The 24253-nt window shown below is 37.2% G+C and overlaps 1 protein-coding gene across 1 annotated transcript; it reads left to right on the top strand.

Moving 5' to 3' along the window:
* The first annotated feature begins 222 nt into the window (after window positions 1-222).
* Window positions 223-22564, top strand: CTR9 (CTR9 homolog, Paf1/RNA polymerase II complex component). The gene is made up of 25 exons (XM_082485971.1): window positions 223-334; window positions 3011-3109; window positions 3730-3969; window positions 4410-4527; window positions 5195-5284; window positions 6512-6660; window positions 9266-9373; window positions 9828-9935; window positions 10055-10291; window positions 11046-11135; window positions 11235-11363; window positions 11465-11648; window positions 12636-12724; window positions 13008-13193; window positions 13371-13458; window positions 13708-13856; window positions 15897-16013; window positions 16185-16330; window positions 17904-17975; window positions 19193-19328; window positions 19845-19991; window positions 20417-20574; window positions 20856-20952; window positions 21307-21419; window positions 21688-22564. The coding sequence occupies exons 1-25, from the start codon at window positions 290-292 to the stop codon at window positions 22094-22096; spliced, it is 3504 nt and encodes a 1167-aa protein (XP_082342097.1). The 5' UTR covers window positions 223-289; the 3' UTR covers window positions 22097-22564.
* The last annotated feature ends 1689 nt before the right edge of the window (window positions 22565-24253 follow it).

Here is a 24253-nt window from a genome sequence, read left to right as displayed (position 1 = left end):
CATCGCTCGCTGAGGGGCGCCCGCGAGGCCGCCGTTACCGCAGCAACAAGCCGCGCGCGCCCGACCCCGAAGCCCGCCTTCCTCCTCACGCACGGGTGCCAGGCGGCCCGCCAGGCTCGTGCGTCGCTGGGATTGGCTCGTCGGGGCTCGGGGGCGGAGCCAGCCCCGCTTCCCCCTCCCTTGGCCCGAGCACGTCCGGGTCAGTCAGTGTTTGTGAGGGGAAGTGCGCGCGCGAGGGGCCGTTGCGTGCTCGCGGCCCGGCGGCTCAGCGGACAGCAGTGTCGCCATCATGTCGCGGGGATCTATTGAGATCCCTCTCCGGGACACCGATGAGGCGAGTCGGGGGCTGAGAGGCGGCGGCGCGGCCTGGTGGTCCCGGGGAGGGGGAAGGGAGGCTGCGCCGTATGATGCGTGCCGGGGCGCGGGCGTTTGTCGCCTCCTCTCGTAGTTCTGTCCGGGGCTCGAGGGGGAGTGTCGCTCCCTTCCCTGAGAGGAATAAGTTGTTAGGGGGAGTCACAGGTGTACCGCTTTGCGGAAAGAAACCCAAACCTGCCTTCGCCAGTGCCCCTCGGTGAACGGTGTCTGCCTTCTGGTAGCCGTAACCTCCCTGTCCTTGCCTAGTGGCTTGCTGATGAAGGAGAGGCGCTGGGAGCAGGCAGGCGGTCTGTCCGGGGTCCTTCGGTACCGCATATCTGTGAAGAAAGGGCAGCTGATTCTCCCCCAGTGTATGCGTCAAGCATATGCAGCCCTCAGGAGTGAAGACCCTGCTGGGAGCAGCATCTAATTTTTAGTTTGTGCTTGTGTACGGTGGTCTTGTCCGGCTAAATTCTCTCCTCAGTTCGTTAGATGCTGATTTTTCTGACCGCACTGATTTGTAAACAGCATGCGTGTTCCTAAATCAGCATATAGACACATGTAAGGCAGTGGCTCCACTCTGTGAAGTCAATGTGAGTTTAGAAATTTATTTAACTTTATTTAAGGTAGACTGTCACAAGGCAAGGTTAAAAAGATTTAAAAGAAATAATTGGAAATTTACAGGGTATTATAAAACTTTGAAGTTAAATCAATCCATAGAAGATACTAAATTAATACCGTAGCTAAGTAAGTTATTGAAACATACTGCTTATAGATTGAGGAATGTTTTTGGTGAACATTTGTATCCATACTGTAACATATTGCCATCCAACTGCTATTGAGTTTTTAAATCTTGCAAAAGGTACTTTGCTGTGTAGGTTACACTTTGGAGGGCTTTTTTCTCTGACAGAAATTTCTGCCTGAGGCATCAACATGAATAGTTGATCTTGGTGCTCTTATTCAACTTATGACTAGGACTACTTGGATCCTGAAGTTCTAAATTAATCACAAAGGACTGCTATAATTTTTTTTTTCTTTTTACTGCCCTTTTTTACTTCTGTATTTATTTGCTGTGTTGATAATATCTGTTTCTCATTAATAAATATTTTGGTTTGTAGATGAGGGTTGCCCAAATTTAAAAACTTCATTATCTGTCAAACAGGAGGTACTGTCCAAGACCAACTAAAAATAACAATAGAAGCAGGAGTAGTTTTGCTGGTACTCTCAAGTTTTGCTTAGTCAAAACTATAAGCCTGTATAAACTGGATTGCTCTGATCGAGTCTTCAGAGAAAGAGTCCCTGCATTGGCGATCAGGGTACAAGCCTGGCAACAACAACTGCACCTCTTCCTTACTGTAAAATTAAATTGTAATGTAGATGACTGATATTAAAGGCAGAATGACTGAGTAGCAAGTGAACTAACAGGTAGTTAAATTGTCTTCCCAAACATCCCAACTTGGGAGTATCTGTTCCTTTTTCCTCATTGTCCGTACCAGAAAAGTAGATCAACACGGGAAAATAGTACTTACAAGACAATGCTTGCATGATGAAAAGTTGTTGATGTCATTTGCTCATGATGGCTATGGCTCTTAATATTCAGAACTTTAGTTTGTTCTTCATAATGTTTGCTACTTTAATAATCTCTTAATTTTCTTGGGCATAAAGATGACTTTACAAAATTTCAGTGCTCTGAGATAAGTTTTAGGTATTGATTCTCTGACACCTGATTACTGGAAGGTTTTTATATAATCAGGTTATATAATATATCTATATACAATGTATATTATAATATATATATTATAATACTAGATTATCTAATACTAGATCTTTGAATTACCTGTAGGAAAAGTTTTAGAAATTCAGCAGTGTGCAATCAAGTACTGCATCCAGCTCTGGAGTCCCCAACATAAGAAGGACATAGACCTGCTGGAGTGTGTCCAGAGGAGAGCCACAAGGATGATCCGAGGGCTGGAGCTCCTCTCCTATGAGGAGAGGCTGAAAGAGTTGGGGCTGTTCAACCTGGAGAAGAGAAGGCTCCGGGGAGATGTTATTGCGGCCTTCCAGTACCTAAAGGGGGCCTACAGGAGAGCTGGGGAAGGACTTTTTACTAGGGCATGTAGCGATAGGATGAGGGGGAATGGCTTCAAACTGGAAGAGGGCAGGTTTAGATTAAACATTAGGAAGAAGTTTTTCACTGTGAGGGTGGTAAGGCACTGGAACAGGTTTCCCAGAGAGGTTGTTGAGGCCCCATCCCTGGAGGTGTTCAAGGCCAGGCTGGACGTGGCCTTGGGCAACCTGGTCTAGTGGGAGATGTCCCTGCCTATAGCAGGGGGGTTGGAATTCGATGATCTTCAAGCTCCTTTCCAACCTAAACCATTCTATGATTCTTTAGTGAAAGAAGTTGAGTTAGCATCTCTGCTTATTCTTCCTGACTAATATCCCAAGCATTGGGCTGTCTTTTCTCTGATATTTGTGAAAGACCATCACTTTTGTCTTGTACAGAATACAATACGTTATCACTTGTTTCTCTGTCCATAACCTTGTTTAAACACAAATAATTGTTTTGTGCTCTGAAATGTCCAGCTTCCTTTAACCTCAATGATAGATAACATTGTTAATGCTTTGTGAAAATAAAATCTGTATTGTTTGTTTCTAGGTGATTGAGCTTGACTTCGATCAGTTACCTGAGGGTGATGAAGTAATAAGTATACTGAAACAGGAACACACTCAACTGCACATATGGATTGCCTTAGCGGTTAGTATATATAAAAAATATATATTGAAATATTGTATTCAGATAATCAAATAATAATTTCCACTTCCTTACTTTTATGACCAGGGATTACTGAATTCTGAACAGGAACTTAATGGTCTTATTCAGTCACTGATTCTAGGCCAGATATTTCTGATTTGACATATGCATATTAAGATTTTAACTTTATCTTTTTTTCTTGGGACAATGCTGCTTGAGGCCTGCTTTCTAAGATTTTATTTTTTTTTTTTACTCAATCCATGGTTTTCCTGGTTTGTGCCTTTGATTATGCACTTCATAGAAAAGGAGGGGGCAGTATCTATACTATAGAAAGTGTGGTGAAATGTGCAAAAACTTAAAAGAAGTTCAGAGGAAAAAGTTCAGTTGATTCTTCACTTATAAATAGTTGTAAGACTTGTGTTTTAGTGTAAAAATACTAAGTTGGGATGGTGATAGAAAAATATTTGGCAGTATTGGAATGCCCTTGTCTGATAATCCCTACGTTTATGTCCGATTTATCCCTGCATTTTGGAAAAAGAGTCTGTGTGACACCTAAAGCATCAACTTGATATATTACTTACTTGCTGGGCGAGTATTGTGAGTTAAAACTGTATGTTTTATAGCTGGAATACTACAAACAAGGAAAAACAGAAGACTTTGTGAAGCTGTTGGAAGCTGCACGCATAGATGGTAACTTGGACTATAGAGACCATGAAAAAGATCAGATGACGTGTCTGGATACTCTGGCAGCATACTACGTACAGCAGGCTCGAAAGGAGAAGAACAAAGATAACAAGAAGGAACTCATTACGCAAGCTACCTTGCTGTATACTATGGCTGACAAAATTATCATGTATGATCAGGTAAAACCAAAATCTGTTTAAAAATCCATATTTGTAAATTATTTAGTGATAGTAAAGAAAACAAGCGCTGATTCACTAAAAGGAAGATAGAAACTGCTCAAGCTTTAAAGTCTGTTAGTGTAGTACATGTAAGCAAAGCTTGTAAGTACCTGAAATGTATGCAGTGCCATCAGGAATCTCTATCTTGGGACACCTGGTAGAACTAAGTCAACTTTTGGGGTTTGGGAAGGAAAGATTAGTTGTTATTGTCTCGCTTGATAATATGTGAACTTTAGAAGTGAATGATAAAGGCTCTTTTTGTTTTATTTTTCTTCCTGATGTAAGAGAAATAAGTTAATAATAGAAAGCATTATAGCATAGCCAGTTAATCGTCCACGTATAGACTACGTCTACATATTTTTCAAAGATAAATGTATCTCAATTTTTTTCTCCTTATCTAGAATCACTTGTTGGGAAGAGCCTGCTTTTGTCTCCTTGAAGGTGATAAGATGGACCAAGCTGATGCACAATTCCACTTTGTGCTCAACCAGTCTCCAAATAATATTCCTGCACTTCTTGGTATGAGTTTATTGGTATTTGTGTAAAAACCTGGTCTCTTCAGTTGAGTTTTGGAATGAATTATGTGCTTCAGAAGAGGGTGCATATGTGAGTAGAGAGAAAGAACGTGAGAAAGAAGTGTGTACTTTGGACCAGAAAGATGTGATGGAGACTACTTTAAACTTGGAAAGTATATGTAGGTGAAAGAGCTGGGAAAATGTATAATGCTAGCTAGCATCTTCTGAGACCCATAGATATACATCCTGTCCAACTACATATATTTCCCTGATGATGCCAATGAAGCTGTATACTCTGTTGAAGGTGAAGATACTAGTAGTGAGGGAACAGTGGGCTGTAGCACTTGTATTTTAATTTGTTTGCTAGTTAATCTAGTCTTAGTAAGTGTCTTTCCTCTGGACCAGGAAAGAATTAAGTTCCTGCAGAAAATCATTAAAATGTAAATTTACTGTGTTCCCATGTTGGATTTTTTTTTCATATACTTGACATCGTCAAAGATAGCAAAAGTTGTAGTTGTCTGAATTTTCTGTTTAGCTTTTCTGTTTAGTTTTTAACTCTAACTTTTGAAAATCGTCACAGCACAAGTTTACCAAATAATACTTATGAGCTTCTGATGTTGAACTACTTTGTTTATATTTCTTGTTTATTCGTATCTGATATGTTATGACAGGTAAAGCATGCATCTCTTTCAACAAGAAAGATTATAGAGGAGCCCTTGCCTACTACAAGAAAGCATTACGTACCAATCCAGGTTGCCCAGGTAATACAGAAAGTATTTGCTAGTGGAAGCATTTGCTGTGCTTGCAAACTAACTCAAGTCTTCCTAATACTTAAGGGCTTTTTTGTGATATGTATCTGTCAAAAAAACCCAACTCTCATTATAGAGGAGTTCACGTGTTTGTTGACTTGAAGTGTTCATTAATTGTTAGAGAAGGAAATTATGTTTAGGAAAATACTTTTTTTTTTTTTTCTAATTATTACCTTTTAAAGAGCTATTAGAAAATGAGAAGTTGCATGTAAGAGAAGTTATAATTATATGGGGAGCAGGGGAGCTGTTCAAGACTGCAGAACCTATCTGTGAACTCTTGGAATAAGGGTTAAGAAAATGATGTATTAGCATTAATAATGAAACAAGGCATGAAAAGTAAAATTCTGCCTATAGTGCATGATGTGCATTTTCCTGTTGTATGATTTTCTTAACAGAAAAATCTGGGAAAGCTATCAGTAACAGCTATAAAAGCAATGGATGAGATTAGTTCAGGGTATTTGCATTAGGATCATAAATACTATAAAGTCTCTTGAGAGATGTGGTGTACTTTGCCATAACCTATCTCAAAAAGAATTTATTACAAAGTTGATATGTATTCTGTAGTCTGGTTTAACATGGGAATCATTGCTGCAAAAGTGACTTCAGAAATGTAAGTCTTACTTTTAAACAAACATCTTTCATTCACTCCCCTTTTTCACACAGACATGATGTGAACTGTCTGTATGAGTTCATCTGTACAAGATCATGGAAGTTAGAGGATGATAAACAGCATTTTGTTAGTGAATCAGTTGATCATTTGAGGAGAAGTGTCTAGCTAACTTGTTTTATGTTTGTGTTTTCTGAAGGCCTGCTAGTCTCAGGTGAACTTACCTTGCCTGAGAAATTTCCAGCCCTTTCATCTGGCAATTTTTTATTGCCTTTCTCTATTTTTTTAATACATGTCTATAAAAGTAATATTATTTTTTTGGTATCAGAGTTTTGGAGATATAGACCAATGTTCTGGGGTGTACAGAGAAATAGAATCCTAGTAATCTGTTAAAGTTAGTTTTCCTGCCAAGTGTGGGAGGCTGCCTTTAAAAACAGCAAATCATTAGATGGCTTTGCAGGTTTTAAAGGAATATTAAAAATTCTGCTTTCACTTTAATTGTTGTTTATCATGTAAAAAAAGTCATAAAGTTGAAATTTTGGGATTCTGAATGGTGTCATCTTGTTCTCTAGCTGAGGTTCGATTAGGTATGGGCCACTGCTTCGTGAAACTGAACAAGTTGGAAAAAGCTCGGTTAGCGTTCAGCAGGGCTCTGGAGCTAAATTCAAAATGTGTAGGTGCTTTGGTTGGACTGGCGGTTCTGGAACTCAATAATAAAGAGGTGGGTCTGACTTGAAAAGAATCCATACTCGGTTTACTTTCTTCTTATCTGAAAAAGCAAACTTTTAATCCTTTGAAAGGTAGTCCAGTTTTTAAAAGGGGTGGTAACTTTTGTGGTTAAATAATTTTAAGTGTGTATTGAATGATGTTACAGATAGGTATTTGATGTGAGCAGCACATTCTGAATAACTTTCTTCTATTGTTAACAATCTTCAACTATCTTGCTTGTAGAGGTGTTAAGTACAGAAAACCAGTGCTGGGTTAACTATTTTAATTAAAATAATAAAAATCCATGATGACATATGTGAATGCATGTCCAATCACTTAAGAAAAACCCAAAAGCGATGGTATCAAAATCTTACTTTAATGAGCAATACTTATAATATCTATAATAGTAAGCCTTACTTAGTCATTTGTGACTGTGAAGGTTAACTAAATCATTTTGTACGCGGGATGCTCTGAAAGCCCTCAAATACTGGGAGACCTCACTTGCAGTGGCAGCTCTATTCCTGAGCATCAGGAATTTTTTTTTGAAAGAGCATCATGCTAACAGGAAGGTCAAGAATAAAGACAGTCCCAGGTGATTAGTTCTGGGCTTTAAGGAACATAAGGTTTTGAATAAGCTTTAAAGTTGTATTCAGGCTACCTTGGCATCATACCACGTGGTAAACCGAAGAGTAGGCAAGAATGAATTTTAACTAGGCTGATGAAAGTACAATAAAGTGGTGATCCTTCCTCTCTACATGTTGTATCACTAGGAAAATACATATGCTCATATAGCTTAATTGGGATCATAAGATCTGAGCTGGTTAATCTATGATAAGGAAGTTATCAGTGGAGGATGGGACCTTTAAGTGTTAAAAAAAAAAATTGTTACATAATTATATGTTGTAAAAATTAATGTTATGCTATCTGTAGAACACGTAGCTCCCTAGAAAGATCTTTTGTTAGCACAGAAATGTCTGAATATTACTTAGTTTACTATGTCATGGAAAAAAAAAATAACTGGTAAGACTTCCATGAAGAATTCCGAAAAATGTGGGCACAAGAGTTTTCTTTCCTAAAACTAGAGACAACCAAAAATATTCTAAAGTCAAATTTTAATAAATAATTCCATGAGTGAGAAACTAACGAAACCCAGTAACGAAACCCGGTAGCCTGCTATCTTTCTTTTTTTTTTTTTTTTTTTTTTTTTCCCTAAAGGTCTTTTGACTAAAGTCAAGGGATGAGCCCGCTCACCTTAAGCTTCGAAAAGCTGTAATTAAAAGCTGACGTACTCAAATACAGTTTTTCTTCTTTGTAAGAAATAGATCATCTGTGCTTTACTTCAAACTGTTTTCACAGCTTGCACTGCAAAGTTAGTATATCATCGAAGAGTTGGCGTGGGGGAGGGAGAACACTTTCTCTGAGGAAAAGATTTTCTCCAAGTTGCAAACTACTAATTGAGGCCTTTTCTGTGCTTAGATATTTCTAATGTTTCTCCCTCCTAGATGATGTTATGATGTCAAATCACAGTTGAGATTACACTGTGTTCTCATTGAGGTCTGTCTTATGTCTGGTTTTCTTTAATGAAAACACTTAGAAGCTTTGAGACCTCTAACCATGTATGGGATTTGGTTGAAATTGGACATGAGACTCAAATTATCAGAAAACTTGGACGTATGCATAGTGTGATTATAAAACCTCTTTATCTTTGAAAATTAATCCAATAATTATTCAATGTCTCCTAATCAAGATATATTGTTTTGCTAGGTTTGGAAAGATAATGCCTTTTCAAGCTGAAATTATGTTTTTTAGCTGCCTATTGGACTTTATCTTATTTCTCAACCTCATAAAACCTAATCTGTTCAATAAGATAGCTTTTGCTGATAATAATTGTAAAGTGAAGCACAGATGTTACATGATTACTATATATTGTTCTTGGTCTTTCTGTTCAGAAATAAATACAGATTTAAGTTGAAGTGCTTGTGATATAGATCTCATGAGTGTCCCAAATAAATAGCAATTATTTTATCAGTTATGGATTTGAACTTGTAGGCAAGTCAAATTTGTACCCATGGAAAACTTTTTTTGAACTATGAAGTTTCTTTAGAAAAGAGTAAGTTGATATCATTATATCCCTATGTAAACACCGCAAACTTCTACCATTTTTTAATTAGAACTTAAGTTCTAGTAGCTCTTAATTCAACATCTGAAGTTCTTGTTTACAATTTGAACCTGACAGTATTTTCATTTCACTGTTACACAATTTGTTCAAAAGACTGAAAACTAAACCAAACAGGAACTGGGACCGTTGAACAGCAGAGGGAATGCTATCAGGGTGTGAAATGTCGAAAGACAGCAAGACTAAGTTGTTTTGTTTGTTTGTTTGTTTTTTCCTAGAAAGTTCTGCTCTGCTTTCTTTCATGCCTTTGTGGTGGCTTCATTTCACATCTTCCATCTGTTTGCTGCAGGGAGAAAGCTAGTAGCTGAATTTACTTTTTTCTGTGAGCCCAGCAAGGTTTTATCTGAGTTACTGCAGCAGCCTAGGCTGAAGGACAGTTTAGAAGATGTTAATGAGATACAGCTATTGAGATACTGCTGATACCTTTGAATGTTTCATTTAGGCTGATTCCATCAAGAATGGTGTTCAACTCCTCTCTAGGGCTTACACTATTGATCCCAGTAATCCAATGGTGTTGAATCACTTGGCTAATCACTTCTTCTTCAAGAAGGTAAGAGGTCTATGGAATTTTACAGCTAAATACTTGATAACCTCTGAACAGCAAGAATTCTGGTGTTAGATTCAATCTCATTTCATCAGGCTAAGTGGTGCCTAATATGGAACTGTTAATCTAGATGGACGAGTGTAAAGTTTTTGAGTTAAATTTTGTATAAATTTTTCTCAAGACAGCCAAGAAAAGGTACACTTACTTCTTAAGTCAAGGTCACCTTTGTGTTCTGAAGGGTTTTTTGTTTTGGTTTGGTTTTTTTTTTCCTCTCCCCACCTCTTCCATGCTTTAAAATATGAAATAGAGAAAAGAACAGTAACCACTAAAACTAAATCTGTTTTTACTAATTTAGTCAGTGCTAAGCTTTCTTGTATTTTCCAGCTGTCCTTGTTTAAATAATAAACCACTTGACCATAAAGTGAAGGCTTTCAAATTTCATTTAACTTCTTTTTTTCAGGACTATGGTAAAGTACAACACCTGGCTCTTCATGCTTTTCATAATACAGAAGTTGAAGCAATGCAGGCAGAGAGTTGTTATCAGCTGGCAAGATCTTTTCATGTACAGGTAGGGCATTTTTTAAAAGCCCCCTTTGAGATTACTTGTAAAAATCTGTATTATAAAAGTTCATACAAACTTCACCTGTGAAAACACTACCTGTTCTTTATTTACTTCTTTTTAATTAGGAAGATTATGATCAAGCTTTCCAGTATTATTATCAGGCCACTCAGTTTGCCTCATCTTCTTTTGTACTTCCATTTTTTGGTTTGGGTCAAATGTATATTTATCGAGGCGACAAAGAGAATGCATCACAGTGCTTTGAAAAAGTTTTGAAAGCCTATCCTAACAATTATGAGACTATGAAAATCCTCGGATCTCTTTATGCGGCTTCAGAAGACCAGGAGAAACGGGATATTGCGAAGGTGAGTTTTGCTTCTGCCAGCATCGTACTTTTACGTACAAGAGTAGAACTTGAAAATCAGAATGTACCTTAAGTTGCATAAAACACAGGGTTACGTGGCTGTAGGTGTAGAATATTTAATATTGGCTGTTGTGAGAGATTATTCTAACTGTGGAGAGTCACAGCTTCTGGACAGAACTGAGACTCCTGCTGGGCTCTGGCTAAAGCAAGTCCAAGAATTTAGAGGAGCCCCAGCCTCACATTTGTATTTGGTACTATGAAAAGGGCAGAATTCTTCCCATATATATTAAAGTTCTCTGAAGATGAGAAGTTGTCTTCAGAAAATCACGAGCTAACAAATTAGCCAGTGATTTCCAGAAAACACTTGTCTTGGCTTATCTGGAAGGACTGTGTTAGGCTTTTTTTTTTTTTTTTTTAAATGAAAGGGGTTTTAAATCTAATGTTGGGTATATAAATGCAAAAAACATTAGGCATCTCTTTTCTAGCTTCTCATGTTGGTGTAACAGTTTCTGCTTCTCTAAGTCTTTAAGCGGGTGTTATGTTCTACAGAAAAATACAGTAATGAAGGAAGGAAACTAATGCGTTTTTTTGGTGACCAAATTGTGCAGATATTTAGGATCTTTTCTTTTGCATTAAGGTATATCTTTCTAGTATTAACTTTAAATACCTTCACTTTTTCTTTTGATTTTATGTGTATGTTTTTAAACAGTTTGTGTGTCCACAAAGCGGCATAATTATTTTCTGCTGGTTTTCAGGGACATCTAAAGAAAGTCACAGAACAATATCCTGATGATGTAGAGGCATGGATTGAGCTGGCTCAAATTCTAGAACAGACTGATATACAGGTATTATTAATATACACTTGGTGAATTATGTGTGTGCTTTTCGTAAGAGCACACAGAGCTCATGCTTTTATTTCTTTCATCCACTTTTTCTTTGTAAAGGGTGCACTCTCAGCCTATGGTACAGCCACACGCATTCTGCAAGAGAAAGTACAGGCTGATGTCCCACCAGAGATTTTGAATAATGTGGGTGCTCTGCACTTCAGGCTGGGAAACCTAGGAGAAGCAAAGGTATGTAATTACTCAAAGTTTGAATTTAGTTTCTTGATCACCCAGTTTTCCTTTAAGAATATTCTGGAGTGCTTTATTCCTTTTTTCTTTTTATACTTCAGAAATATTTTTTGGCATCACTGGATCGTGCAAAAGCAGAAGCTGAACATGACGAGCATTATTACAATGCTATCTCTGTAACAACATCCTATAACCTTGCCAGACTATATGAGGCGATGTGTGAATTTCACGAAGCGGAAAAGCTGTATAAAAACATTTTAAGAGAACATCCTAATTACGTTGATTGTAAGAAACACTTGGTATTTTAGTTCCACAGTCCTCCTTATAATACCAAAAATCTTCCCGTTTACAGTGTCTTCTGGTCTCATTATATCTGTCTTCACTTTTCATAGTAGTTTTGGGGCCTACCCGCCATTTTCCCCTACCTTTTCTTAAGGCCCGCATTGTCCTTACAGTCCAATCTCCAGCTTTAAGCCTTCTAATTATTGGTAAATAATACTGTACTCCAAAAATCTAGCAAAATTAGCTTATCTAGACTTGCATGCCTTTGCTCACTTGCTCCCCACCCCCACCAAAGCCTTAGCACCTCAGCACTCAGGTGCAATCAAGGCCATCAACTTGATGTGTCCAGACCCTGCGGCTCTACCATTGTGGGTGTAGACACCCTGTGGGAGAACGACTTTATCCTGGATCTTGGCCATCCTCCAGGGAAGAATGGCTGTTGAAGGTGTTAGCACAGCTTCTGTGGGACATCCTGGTTTTTCCTCTCACTCTTCTTCCCCCAAGTAGCTGACCTGTGATATTTGCTGTAACGGCAAGATGATAGCCCTTGCTCAGAAAGCTGCAGCACACAGCGTGCCCCAGCCTAATCTATAGCCTTTTCTCTGCTTGTTTTCCGTTGTAACCTGCTAACTGATACTCTTCCCAAAGTTTGTGGAGACGGGAGAGCTGTTTAAAGTGGAGGGATGAGTATTATGTAACTGATATACCCTTCTTTGAGGTTTCTCAATCATCTTTAACTTATGAAACCAGTTAAAAATATTTACATTACTTTAACTGTTAGAAATCTGCAATTTCTTTATCACTATTGTGGATGGATGTTTACATGGTGTGTCTGATTGTGAATAGACTAGGAAAGGTGTTTTAATGTTTGGTATCCTTAGCAGATCAAGAAAAAGATTGGTTTTGAAATTCATGCATGGTCAGTATTTTCTTTGGGATGACTTTAACCTGTTTCCTGATTTTTATTTTATTTTGTATTTTTATTTTTAGGCTACTTGCGCTTGGGAGCTATGGCTAGGGATAAAGGAAATTTTTATGAGGCTTCTGATTGGTTTAAAGAAGCACTTCAGATAAATCAGGTTTGTAACCCTTCAAGTGTTTAAAGTTAAAACACTTGAAATGCTGACTTAAAATTTTATTTTGCTTTTGTTGAATTTTTATTTTGTTTGCCCACATAAACTAGGGGAAGAAGAGAAAACTACCGTAATCTGCTCTCTGGTTTTGGTTTTTGTTTGGTTTTGGGTTTTTTTGTTTTTTTTTAAATATGGAATTCTATTTAAGAAAAATTGCATTTTATACTTGGAAAAGTAACCTTGCAAGGGAAAACAGTGCTTTTGCAACTTAGAGTGAATCTTTATTCAGGACCATCCGGATGCTTGGTCTCTGATTGGCAATCTTCATTTGGCTAAACAAGAGTGGGGACCAGGACAGAAGAAATTTGAAAGAATATTGAAACAGCCCTCCACGCAAAACGATACTTATTCCATGCTGGCTCTTGGCAACGTCTGGTTGCAGACTCTACATCAACCCACAAGAGACAGAGAAAAGGTAAACAGGTGTCTCTCTGCCCTGTGTGCAGTTTTAGTCAGTTTGTGTTTGCTATTAGCTACTCAAAGATTTTTCTTGATACCTACTTGGCACCTTATAGTCCATAAAACTTCTGGGTAGATCTTTTAACACCCCGTTACAGAAATGAGTGATCAATTGGGATATTTCTTTCCGCAGGAGAAGCGTCATCAAGACCGTGCATTAGCAATCTACAAGCAAGTACTCAGAAACGATCCAAAGAATTTGTATGCTGCTAATGGCATAGGTGAATATTAGATTCTAATTTTCCTTCAGAGGTGATGATATTCTTATGTTTCATGCTTTAATATAGAATTGTTTTTGCAGGACCTGAATGCTATGTACTAAAGCACAGGAAAGAATAGCTTTCATATGGCAGCTATGTTGCTTAGTTTTTGATGGGGATCTTTATTCATGCAATATTTTGTTTTGTTTGGTAGGAGTACATAGTACATGAACCTGGAAGCTTACGCTGTACATATTACTTTCCCCTTAGGAGCTGTCTTGGCACATAAAGGATATTTCCGTGAAGCTCGTGATGTTTTTGCCCAAGTGAGAGAGGCAACAGCAGATATCAGCGATGTGTGGCTGAATTTGGCGCATATCTATGTAGAACAGAAACAGTACATCAGTGCTGTGCAGATGGTAACATCTCTAAGTTGAACTACATAATATGTTGGGTTAGATGACTTCTGGATGTTTCTCCGCTGTCATAGCAGCTGCGAAAGGTTCCGAGTAATATTTTAACAAGTTACAGGGCTATTTCCAGCATGCTGTTGGCTGTCAAGTCTAGATTTAAAAACAAACTGCCAAATGTGGGTAAGGGGTAACGAAGCATCTACCAGCTTGTACACTTTTTTTTTTTTTTGTGGTAGCAGAGTTAAAACATAATTGGCGTAGAATTTTGGTCTTGGAATTAATTTTTAGTCAGAGAGGTTTCGGTGTAGTTACTATATGTGATTTACATTCAGGTGTTACTGAAGTACGTAAAAGCAATTTGCTGCTGGGATTTTTTTTTTTAATAGCAACACTTCCTATTTTTGTTCTTGGAAATGATGGCATAAATAACAATTGGAGCTGTCTGCAAAGCTGACTGTGCCATGATTTCTTTCACCACAGTTAACATCACAAGGTAATTCATGTTGGAAGAAATCTGTTGAGGTCATCTGGTTCAACCTGCTCATGCGAGCTAACTTCCAAGTATCAGCCTATTCTAACTAAATTGACTCAGTTGATCAAAAGCATACAAGTAAGCTTAAAAGGAAAAAAAAAAAAGCTTATGCCTTATGACAGGGCAAAAGCTCAGAACATACGTTTTTTCATTAACATTGAATCTACATTGGGGCTCAAAAGTACTTAATTCAGAGCTATCCTGAAGCTTTTTGTGATGGTTGTAAGGAAGAGATACTGGGCCTTTCTTACCTGATCAGGATCTCAGTAGTTGCTACTGACAGTGAACTACTGTTAACAACATTCATTCTGTTGTGTTTGAATGAGGTCTGTTGTTTTTTTTTTTTTTTTTTTAACACGTCTGTTTTTATTGACAAAAGGCCTAATGAAAGTCTAATTTTAGCAATTGTTTAAGCAGTGTATTACAGTGCGAACCCAGGTATCATTTTCACTTTTTGATTTGTCAGAAAAATATGTACTCATTTGCTAATATATTTAAGTAAAGCTGTTAGTAGAAATGGGTTTATTTACTGAGGTGTTTTATTGTTCGTTCCCTGGGTTCTGCTGTGCAGTTGGTACAGGCTGAAATATGTGATATTTGACTCAAAGGGAGACAAATTGCACTTACTAGCCTAGCGTACTGCAGCCGCAAAAATATTCTAGTGAGTTCTCTGCCATAAAGCATACAAATCCAAGGCAGACTTAAGCTAAATACAAAATGTTTGACTCTAAAGGTGAGTGAAAATTGGGTGATTGCAAGACAGTGTGATCCCAAAGTAGTGACTTCAGGCATTACAATTCTGGACATTTTCTGTATTTGAGCTAGAAATAAAAATTACTTTGTACTTATTATTTTGGAGGTTTAGAAAGGGTGAATGATTCCTTGAGAAAAGGGTACGTCAAACAAAAGGTGCTTGTTGCTGAAAGAGATAAGTTTCATAACTGTTTGAAGCTTTAATTCTAGACCCACAAAACCTATGGTAACAAGTCATCTTTTACACTTTAGAACAACCAAATATCCCTTGGCATGCCAAGTTATTCAACTAGGTAGAGAGAACAAATTTGACAGGTGTGGATTTTTTTAACTAATTGCATCAGATTAATTAAATATATTTCCATTTATAAAATATCTTGTATGAATAAAGAAAATGGATTTCCCTCCACCCCATACTGTGAAGAATAACTGAGTGCTCTTAAAATGGGGTGTGTGTGTGTTGGACTTTGTTACAATAGATAGTACTTGCAAAGTATTCTGTTGTATTTTAAGACCTACAGAGCCTCCGGGACTACAGCCAGCTTCCAGAAAAATCAGGCACTTGCTATGGAATAGCAGACAGAATTTTCTGATCAGTGAAAAGGAGGTATCCATGTAGCATGACACACCTTAAAAAACAAAAGGCATATTAGCAGTAATGCTTTTTAGGAACAGAAATATTTGTTGAAGTTAGCTAATCAAAATAACTCACCTCTTGATTTTTTTTTTTTTTTTTTTTTTTTTTTTTCCCCCCGTTTCAGTATGAAAACTGCCTCAGAAAGTTCTATAAGCACCAAAATACTGAAGTCTTGTTATATTTGGCCCGGGCACTCTTCAAATGTGGCAAATTACAGGAATGCAAACAAACTTTGTTAAAGGTACAAATATAAAACATCATATATCACAGAATAAAATTACTGTAAATTGATGCATGTTTGTATCCTTAAATTTGGTAGTATTGAAATAATGGTGCTTATTCTCTGTACATCACTTCCTTATACCTCTGTGTCAAGTTGTAGCGTATCTTAAAACATGCTTTTTATTCACAGGCCAGGCACGTAGCACCAAGTGATACAGTCCTTATGTTTAATGTGGCTTTAGTGCTACAAAGACTAGCTACCTCTGTCCTGAAAGACGAAAAAAGCAATCTAAAGGAAGTGCTTAACGCTGTGAAAGAACTGGAGCTAGCCCACAGGTAAAGCTGATTTATTTCTAGTCATTATAATCTATTTCGTTGTTCCCTTACAGTAAATTTGCAGCATAGGTCACAAATCTGGTTAGAAGAATGATCAGTCATCTCCCATGAAACACTGTATGTAATTCTAGAGTTTCTAGTAGGAAAACAAAGATTTGGCCTCACAAAACTATGTATTCAGACTTTGCTCCAGAGCCAGTTTTGTTTGGCCAAGTGGCCAATATCTATTTCTCAAATGGTTTTGTATTACTATGACTGCGATGCACTTCCTCCTGGAAGAGCATAGTTGAAAAACATGTTGAAATTATTCTACTGATTGATTACTTTTTTAATGATTTCTTTCAAAACAACCTATAAAGCTCAAAAGTAAATATGCTTATATTATGTAAGCCTAGCTAATGACCAGTAGTCCTTGAAAACAAATTTTGCCTACCTGTTGGCAAGTAAAGCCTAAGCGCTCTCATAGCTTAAGAAGAGAAGTGGTTTCTTAAGTGCATTTCAGATCTTTTAGTTCTCTTTACCAAAAAAAAAAAAAAATTAATTCTGGGTAGAAAACAGTGTGATTAATCTGATCCAATTGTCACTGTCTTTGAACGGAAAGCTTTCAACCATTTATTCAGCTCCTAGGTATTGCTGGTGTAGCTGGTGCTTGCTTTATGCTTTGCTAGCTCTGCTGTTATGTCAGGGATAGATGTTGCCTTTCAATAATTTTGTCAACTAAAGCAAGCCTGTAATACAAGTAACCATTTCACAATTCTAGTGCTTTACATAATGCAAACTAAACATTCAAACACAAATTCTAACTTAAATTCAGTTAGAAGCTTGGTATTTATTGTCTTGAGAAAGTTGCATGAAATCCTTTGTTTTGTACCCATTAACTAAAAATTCAGATGCCTGTCACATTTTGGAAAATATTTTCCATGATCTAAAATGTGAGCAAGGAATTATTTTCTTCATATACACAAGAATTTGAGTTCAGTCTAGCACAAAACCACTTCATTTAAAATGTCTCTGGAATATGGGAAGAAACTGGCAACCTTGAAAGTTAGAAAGTTGTTTTTCTTTAAATGAATTGGAGAAACTGTTTTCAAATTACTGATCATCATAGCTTACCCATCTATGTTAAGGTATATTGTATTTACAAGGGCCTGTCACCTAGGTTCAAGGAGGGTGTTCTGGAAGGATTTAAAAAAAAATAAGTTTTCCTTCCTTTTCTTATGCTGGTTTCAAGCACTTAAGCTGTGACAGACAAGGAATAAATCTACTGCGGTCAGCAATGTACTTATTGCTAGGAGCCAGTAAATGAAATCTTAGGATTCTCTTTAGAATTTTTCTGAGTTTTTTGTTCCGCTCTAGGGTGGTTTCAGAATGTTTTACGTTTGGAGAACTCTGAATGTACTCTTACGCTGTTGTATTAAAAGTGGCTGCACACAGAGAAAACTGGTGAGGTTTCCTCATCTGTTGAGTTTTATAGGATTGTAATTCAGGAGTAAATGCTTTGTTTTAAGGCAAAATTACAATAAATATGTAAGTAATGCCATTTTTGCTTTTTGTTTGTTGTTTTTTCCTCTAGGTACTTCAGTTACTTGAGTAAAGTAGGTGATAAGATGAGATTTGACTTGGCACTTGCTGCTACGGAAGCCAGGTAAAAACAAAACAAACAAACAAAAAAACCAACAAACCAAAACACAAAAACCAAAACACAAACCCACAAACAAGTACAAGTGGAATATTTTTGTCTTTTCATAATAAAACTGGATTCCAAAGTTACAACTAACAGTTTCTTAGAGCAGTAGAAATACAAATGCAGGGTTAGTCCCTATTACTGTTTTGTTCTTTTTCTGTCTGCTTTCTAACATTTTTGTGTAGTCTAAAACTCTCGACATACAGTGTCTGCCATTAGCTGGAGCTGCAAAACTTTAGCTGTTTTAATGGCTAATTTTCCATTGGTGAGAGTGTAGTGACATTTATTTAAACATCTCTAGCTCTCACTGTTTTGGCTTTAAACATAATCTAACAACAGGTTTGCTTTCATGGAGATTTTTTGAGGTAGTTCATGGGTGAATAGCATGGGTCAGTTACTGAAACATGAAAAACTTGTTTTGCAGAAGCTATTCTGCTTTCACTTTTGCTCGGGGTAGTGAGTTTGTACACAAGCCTATTCAAATCAGTTTCCTTGTAAGCTTATTTCTTAAGTTTTCACTCAGTATGCCCTGTGTTTAATTTATTGCACTTTCTTCTAAGATTTTCATAGCCATATACAAGTAACGTGTTGGCCATCATGCACTGTACGTCTTAAATGGATATCATTAAAACACTGTACAGAGAAGAAAATTTCAATCTTAATATTAAAGGAAATGTCATTGTAACATTCAATAAGAGGATATTGAAAGCACCTCGCTTTTGTGTTTCATGAGACAAACGCTTTATGCAACCTTAACTCTTACACAACTGGGTTTTTTAAGATAGAATTTCTACCTACCTTTCTGATTAGGTTTGCTAGTATGTTATGATTAAATACAAGTTTTTATTAACCATACTTCTGAAGCTGTCCAGATTAGTTGGGATGATTCCTTTTATGTTTGTGTGGGGTTTTTTGTATCTAAATTGGCTAAATTTTAAGTGGGAAGCAGTATGTTCTGAAATGGTACATTGCAATTTAAAGATAAATTAGCTTACTAGAAAATGCTTTAGTTTATTCAAAAATCTGTAGTACTCTACTCTTCTATTGTGCTATTGCAAGTAGCTTTTTTCTTTTAGTGATATGAATGTAGTGGTGTGATGCGTGCCCGTTATAAAACTGTTTCTTTTTGTAGTATGTGCCTGCCACCTTCCTTTACTTGAAAACATTGCATGTTACAGGCAGTGCTCTGACTTACTGAGTCAAGCCCAGTATCATGTGGCTCGGGCACGCAAGCAGGATGAAGAAGAGAGGGAGCTGCGTGCGAAGCAAGAGCAAGAAAAGGAGCTGCTTCGTCAAAAACTACTTAAAGAACAGGTTTTATTCTGTTACATTCTCTCTACTATATTTTTTTAAAAACATACTTTATTTTTAAATAGTACACCTATCAACAATGTATATGCCCCTGTTGCTCTCTGGTGGTACCTGCTGTTATTGATAAAATTATTTTGCTTTGTTATAGAAGTGCTAGCAGAAAATGTTATAGCTAACAAGTGATACTCACTCGTTCTTCCCCATAGCCTCAGAAATAGATTTTTTTTTTTGTTTTATAATGAAATAAAATTCATGCCCCAGAAGGTCTGCCATCAAATTTCTGTACTGGCAGGCTGGGTGAGGAAGCACTTGGTGCAACAGTTCATTTGGACTTGTGCCTACTCTAGCGCAGGCTTGTAGAAAACTTTTCTTTTTTTGCCACATGGACCTTCTGCTATGACATAGACTGTCAAAAGTCAATCTTCCAGTTTCCTGTCAGCAAATCATTTATATGCCTTCAGTATAATCATTGCAATGCTGCAAATACAGTAGTAATGGTTAGTTTTCTCTCTGTTTCAGGAAGAGAAGCGCCTAAGAGAAAAAGAAGAACAGAAGAAACTTCTGGAACAAAGAGCTCAATATGTGGAGAAAACCAAGAATATTCTGATGTTCACTGGTGAAGTAGAAGGATCAAAGGAGAAAAAACGTGGTGGTGGTGGAGGCAGGGTAGAACAGACTTTTTTTTTTTAAATCTCCTTCATTTTCCCCTTTTGATATATGGTCTCTTGCAGTAGCACAGGTTTTCGATCTCAAGCTCCTAGGCTCCACTGAGTGAAATTGTGCAGGTTTAATGATGAAATATAAAAATTGAAAGCTATACTTAAAAGTTCCAAGCATGGTGGCATCACCAAAATCTGTTCTATTCAATTGTTAAAATAACAGAAGAGGATTGTTTTATTATGTGCCAATTTGGAATCAATTTCTTAATGACATCAATCTAGAGATTATGGGGAAGTTGGGACAAGAAGGTCTGTATTTTCATATCTCTGAAAACAGGTTCAAGTAAAGTTTCAATTTTGACTTGTTTTCTGGTAGCTTTTTACCTGGAAGATGAATAATAGGCTATCTCGTGGGGCTTTTATTTATTACAGCGTTCTAAAAAAGGAGCAGGGGAATTTGATGAGTTCGTCAATGATGACAGCGATGAAGATCTGCCCATGTCTAGAAAGAAAAAGAAGAGGAAGGGCAGTGGTAGTGAACAAGATGGGGAAGAAGAGGAGGGTGAGAGAAAGAAGAAGAAGAGGAGGAGGTAATTGATACCTTAATGTTAAACCCCCCTGAGAAATAGTGTGGCTTTTTAAGTGTATTCTCATGCAGTATTTCATAATGGTTTAAAAAATGAACTGTTGTCAGGAGTTCACATGATTAATTTTTATTTACACATACACGTTATAAGACTTAAACAGCCACTCTACAAAAGAAGTACGAGTAACCCTTGATCAACTGGATGTTTCTTGAGACTGATATTTAAGTGTTGAGGGTTTTTTTGATGTTATGCTTTACATTATATGAAATATGTTTCTGTTTAAGACCCCAGAAGGCAGATGAGGGGAGCGATGATGAAGAACATGAAAATGGTCCCAGACCTAAAAAACGACGTCCGCCCAAAGCAGAGAAAAAGAAGGCTGTAAGTTAAACCCTGAATAACTGCATCACTTTCTAAATATGCATTTGGAGTTCAGCATTACTCTAGTAGAGAGATCTATTAATGTTGAAAATTACAACAAAACTTCTTGTAGCAAACTGCCTTTGATCTTATTTTTGTCCTCCTCCCCTATTGCTATAGCTGCTTCAAGGATGAAAATGATATTTCCAAAGCCATTTAGAATTAAGTGATAGTAAATGGAAAATTTTGATCTAATGACTTTAGAACAACTGTTAAAAGCATGTCTGGTTTTCTGAGTATATATGTTTCTGCATTTCGGCACTATGCTTTGACCAGCCACATGAACAGGCAACCCTTTGTTTTTCCCCTATACAGCCCAAACCAGAACGTCTGCCTCCTTCAATGAAAGGAAAGATCAAATCAAAAGCCATCATTTCATCAAGTGATGATTCTTCTGATGAGGATAAACTCAAAATTGCCGATGATGGGTAAGAACCTTGATTTACTTTGTGTGTACTAAAGTTTCAGTGCATGCATTCCAGAGAAACTGCAGTGTTAATAATGAGATAATGCAAAGATAATGAGAAGCCTTTCATTGTACTCACAACATCACTTTCCATTGCAAATTAATTCCACTCATTCTTCTCATTCTGATAATGCTAGCATTACTCAAATGCTGGTGTCTCATTTTATTTTCAAGCTAAGGATAGCATCTTTTAATACTGGATTATTTTTTTTCTTTTCTTTTCCCTACAGACATGCTCGGAATAGCAACAGCGATTCAGATGACGGGGAGCAGCAGCACAGTAAACGTATTGTTTCTGACAGTGATTCTGATAACAGAAACAAATCTGGTAGCGAGGCAGGTAGTCCAAGGAGATCCAGTGTCCGCCCATCTGAGGAAGATTCTGACAGTGACAGGTCGGCTAGAAAAAGGAGGCGGTCAGATTCGGAGCAGTCTGACAATGAGTCTGTACAGTCGGGGAGAAGTCGTTCTGGTGGTTCAGAAAATGAATCTCGCCCAGCTTCTCGCAGTGCTGACTCAGACAGAGATTCTGAGAGAGGATCTGACAACGAGGGTTCTGGCAGAGGATCTGGTAACGAATCTGAACCAGAAGGATCCAATGATGAGGGGTCTGAAGGTGGTTCAGATGACAGTGATTAGATCTAAATTACAGACCATCTTTTTAAAATGTTCTTGTAAATATATTTCAGTTACAGGGAAAATCCGATTTTTATATTTGAAAACTGTGATTTAAAAAAACCTTAATGTTTTAGTAAACTGTTGTGAGACCTTCCTGTGATTCTATTAGCAACTAATGGATGTTTCTCTAAGTTGGCTTATGGTGTATTCTTAAATTGAAACTGCTGTAGATGAAGAATAGAATCCCTGTACTATAATCAGCATTTCAAGGATGGAATGCATGTAAAAACTATGGAACCTAAAATCTCTGTTTAGGTGGTTCCAGTGTGGCTAAAACTGTCTGTTCTGTGCTTATACATGCATTGATGGATCTTAAAATTCCTACCAAATGGAACAAAGAGCTGTGGATATTTATCTTTTTCCTCATTCTGAATAAAGGTCAGTAGGGAGGGTTTTCTTACTTTCTATTAAAGATTACATTTGCCATGATGCAACTCCTTATGTTTCCAATAGTTTGTTCTTTTGCTTCTGTTTTTGTGTTAAATCAGGTGAAAAGATGCAAATATTAAAGAAATTTTATAAAGTAATGATGCATATGTAGGTGAAATATTTAAATTGGCAGGTAAAAAAAAATTTTAGAGAGCTCAGTATTACTTGAGAAAGGCAAAGCTGCCAGTGTCACAATAAACTGTTCCTGCTTATTTGCTTGGAGTGATTTATTTTGCCCCTTGGAAGGTATAAGCAGAAAACCTGAAAATGTTAAATTTGACAAAGGAATGTGTTTTGAGGAAGTAGTCCTAACTTTATTTTAGCTTAAGTACATGGCTTTTGAAATTAAGTCCTTTCATGTAATGCATTCAGGAACAGCAATGAAAAATTGCTGTGTTTCAGACTGAAGTGAATCTGATTTCTCCCTGCAGTTCTGAAAATGTCAGTATTTTGCACCAGTCCAAAAAAAATTTTTTCTAATTTTTTTCATTGGTCATCAAGTCTTACGTTAAGCATTTGCTACAAGAAGGTTATGCAGATCTGGGTAGTGTATGACTACTATTTTTAATAGACTGTATAACCTAAACTATGTTGCTTTGTTTTTAGAAGGTCCAGATTGTCACTACTGATAGTTCACTTCAAGTACTAACTGCAAGCTAAGTTTCCCATGCTGCTATTTCTGGTTTGCTGTGAGCATTAGCTGTTCTCATTGTGTATGGTTTTTTGGTGTGTTTGTGGGCTGTTGGTAACCATAGCAGACAAAGCAGAACATAGAACAGTTGAGACATCTCTTCTCGCAGCTCACTCTGGTATCGAGTTTCTGTATGTGTTCTTACCTAAACCTTACATGCTCGGTAGCATTCAGAATAGAAGAATAGCTATCACGCTTGTTGGATTAGAGCTAAACTGAATCTTAACTCAGTCGTCTTGTTCATATAGTCTCTTAGGTGGAACATTTGCCACAGTCCAAGACTGGAAGCTAGATAGCTTTGAAAACAGGCACTTGAGGAAAACTTGTAGCGCATGTAGAAAATTATTCTAACAAGAGAATCGTGACCCAGGTGCTCACCTCTTTCAGAATCACAAGGAGGCAGTGGATAGATGAGGTATGTATGCCTGACATCACAACGCTTCACTTATGAAGCTAAGGAAATTAATGCATCTCAGGAAAACTAATACATGCAAAGTGAAACAAAGGGAGCACTGGCAGCAATGGCAAGTGTGAGAGTAACCAGCTTTTAACGATAGGGAGGAAAAAGAAAATGTACATCACTTACTATGGAATCTTAAACTTTTTTCTGCCTCGAACAAATCTCCACTGTCTGAACAGTCTCTATCATGTTATTAATTGTATCTTTCTTAAGAAAGGTATAAAGGTCTTGGTTTGGTGCTGTATCTAGCAAAATATATTTTCTGTAGGTAAAATTTAGCTCTTTAGGTAAAGTGCTGAGTGGGTCTTTGGATCTAACATCCAGTTAGAAATATTTTCAGTAAGTGAAAAATAAAAGGGGTTTCCATAAATGTATTGTCTGAGGAGTAAGTGTATTTTTTGAGACTTCCACAGTCAGAAAGAAGGCTTGTAAGAAGAGGCTATGACTTGAAAGGCCTTGAAATACATGAGGCCAATCAGCAGGGAAAGAAAGGGCATTGAATGCTTTTGCTTCCCTCTTCCCTTGCTTTTATGGAGCA

The sequence above is a fragment of the Vanellus vanellus genome (assembly GCF_965231255.1).
Source record: "Vanellus vanellus genome assembly, chromosome: 6".
Classification (NCBI taxonomy): Eukaryota; Metazoa; Chordata; class Aves; order Charadriiformes; family Charadriidae; genus Vanellus; species Vanellus vanellus.
The sequence above is the reverse complement of the archived record's forward strand: the minus strand, read 5'-3'. Positions and strand labels throughout refer to the sequence as shown.

Excerpts from the sequence above, each read along its gene's own strand:
- CTR9 (XM_082485971.1), top strand. The coding sequence starts at position 290 with ATGTCGCGGGGATCTATTGAGATCCCTCTCCGGGACACCGATGAG. Across the intron at positions 11,649-12,635 it reads ACATCCTAATTACGTTGATT|GCTACTTGCGCTTGGGAGCT; the intron begins GTAAGAAACACT and ends TTTTATTTTTAG. Across the intron at positions 16,331-17,903 it reads GAACTGGAGCTAGCCCACAG|GTACTTCAGTTACTTGAGTA; the intron begins GTAAAGCTGATT and ends TTTTTCCTCTAG.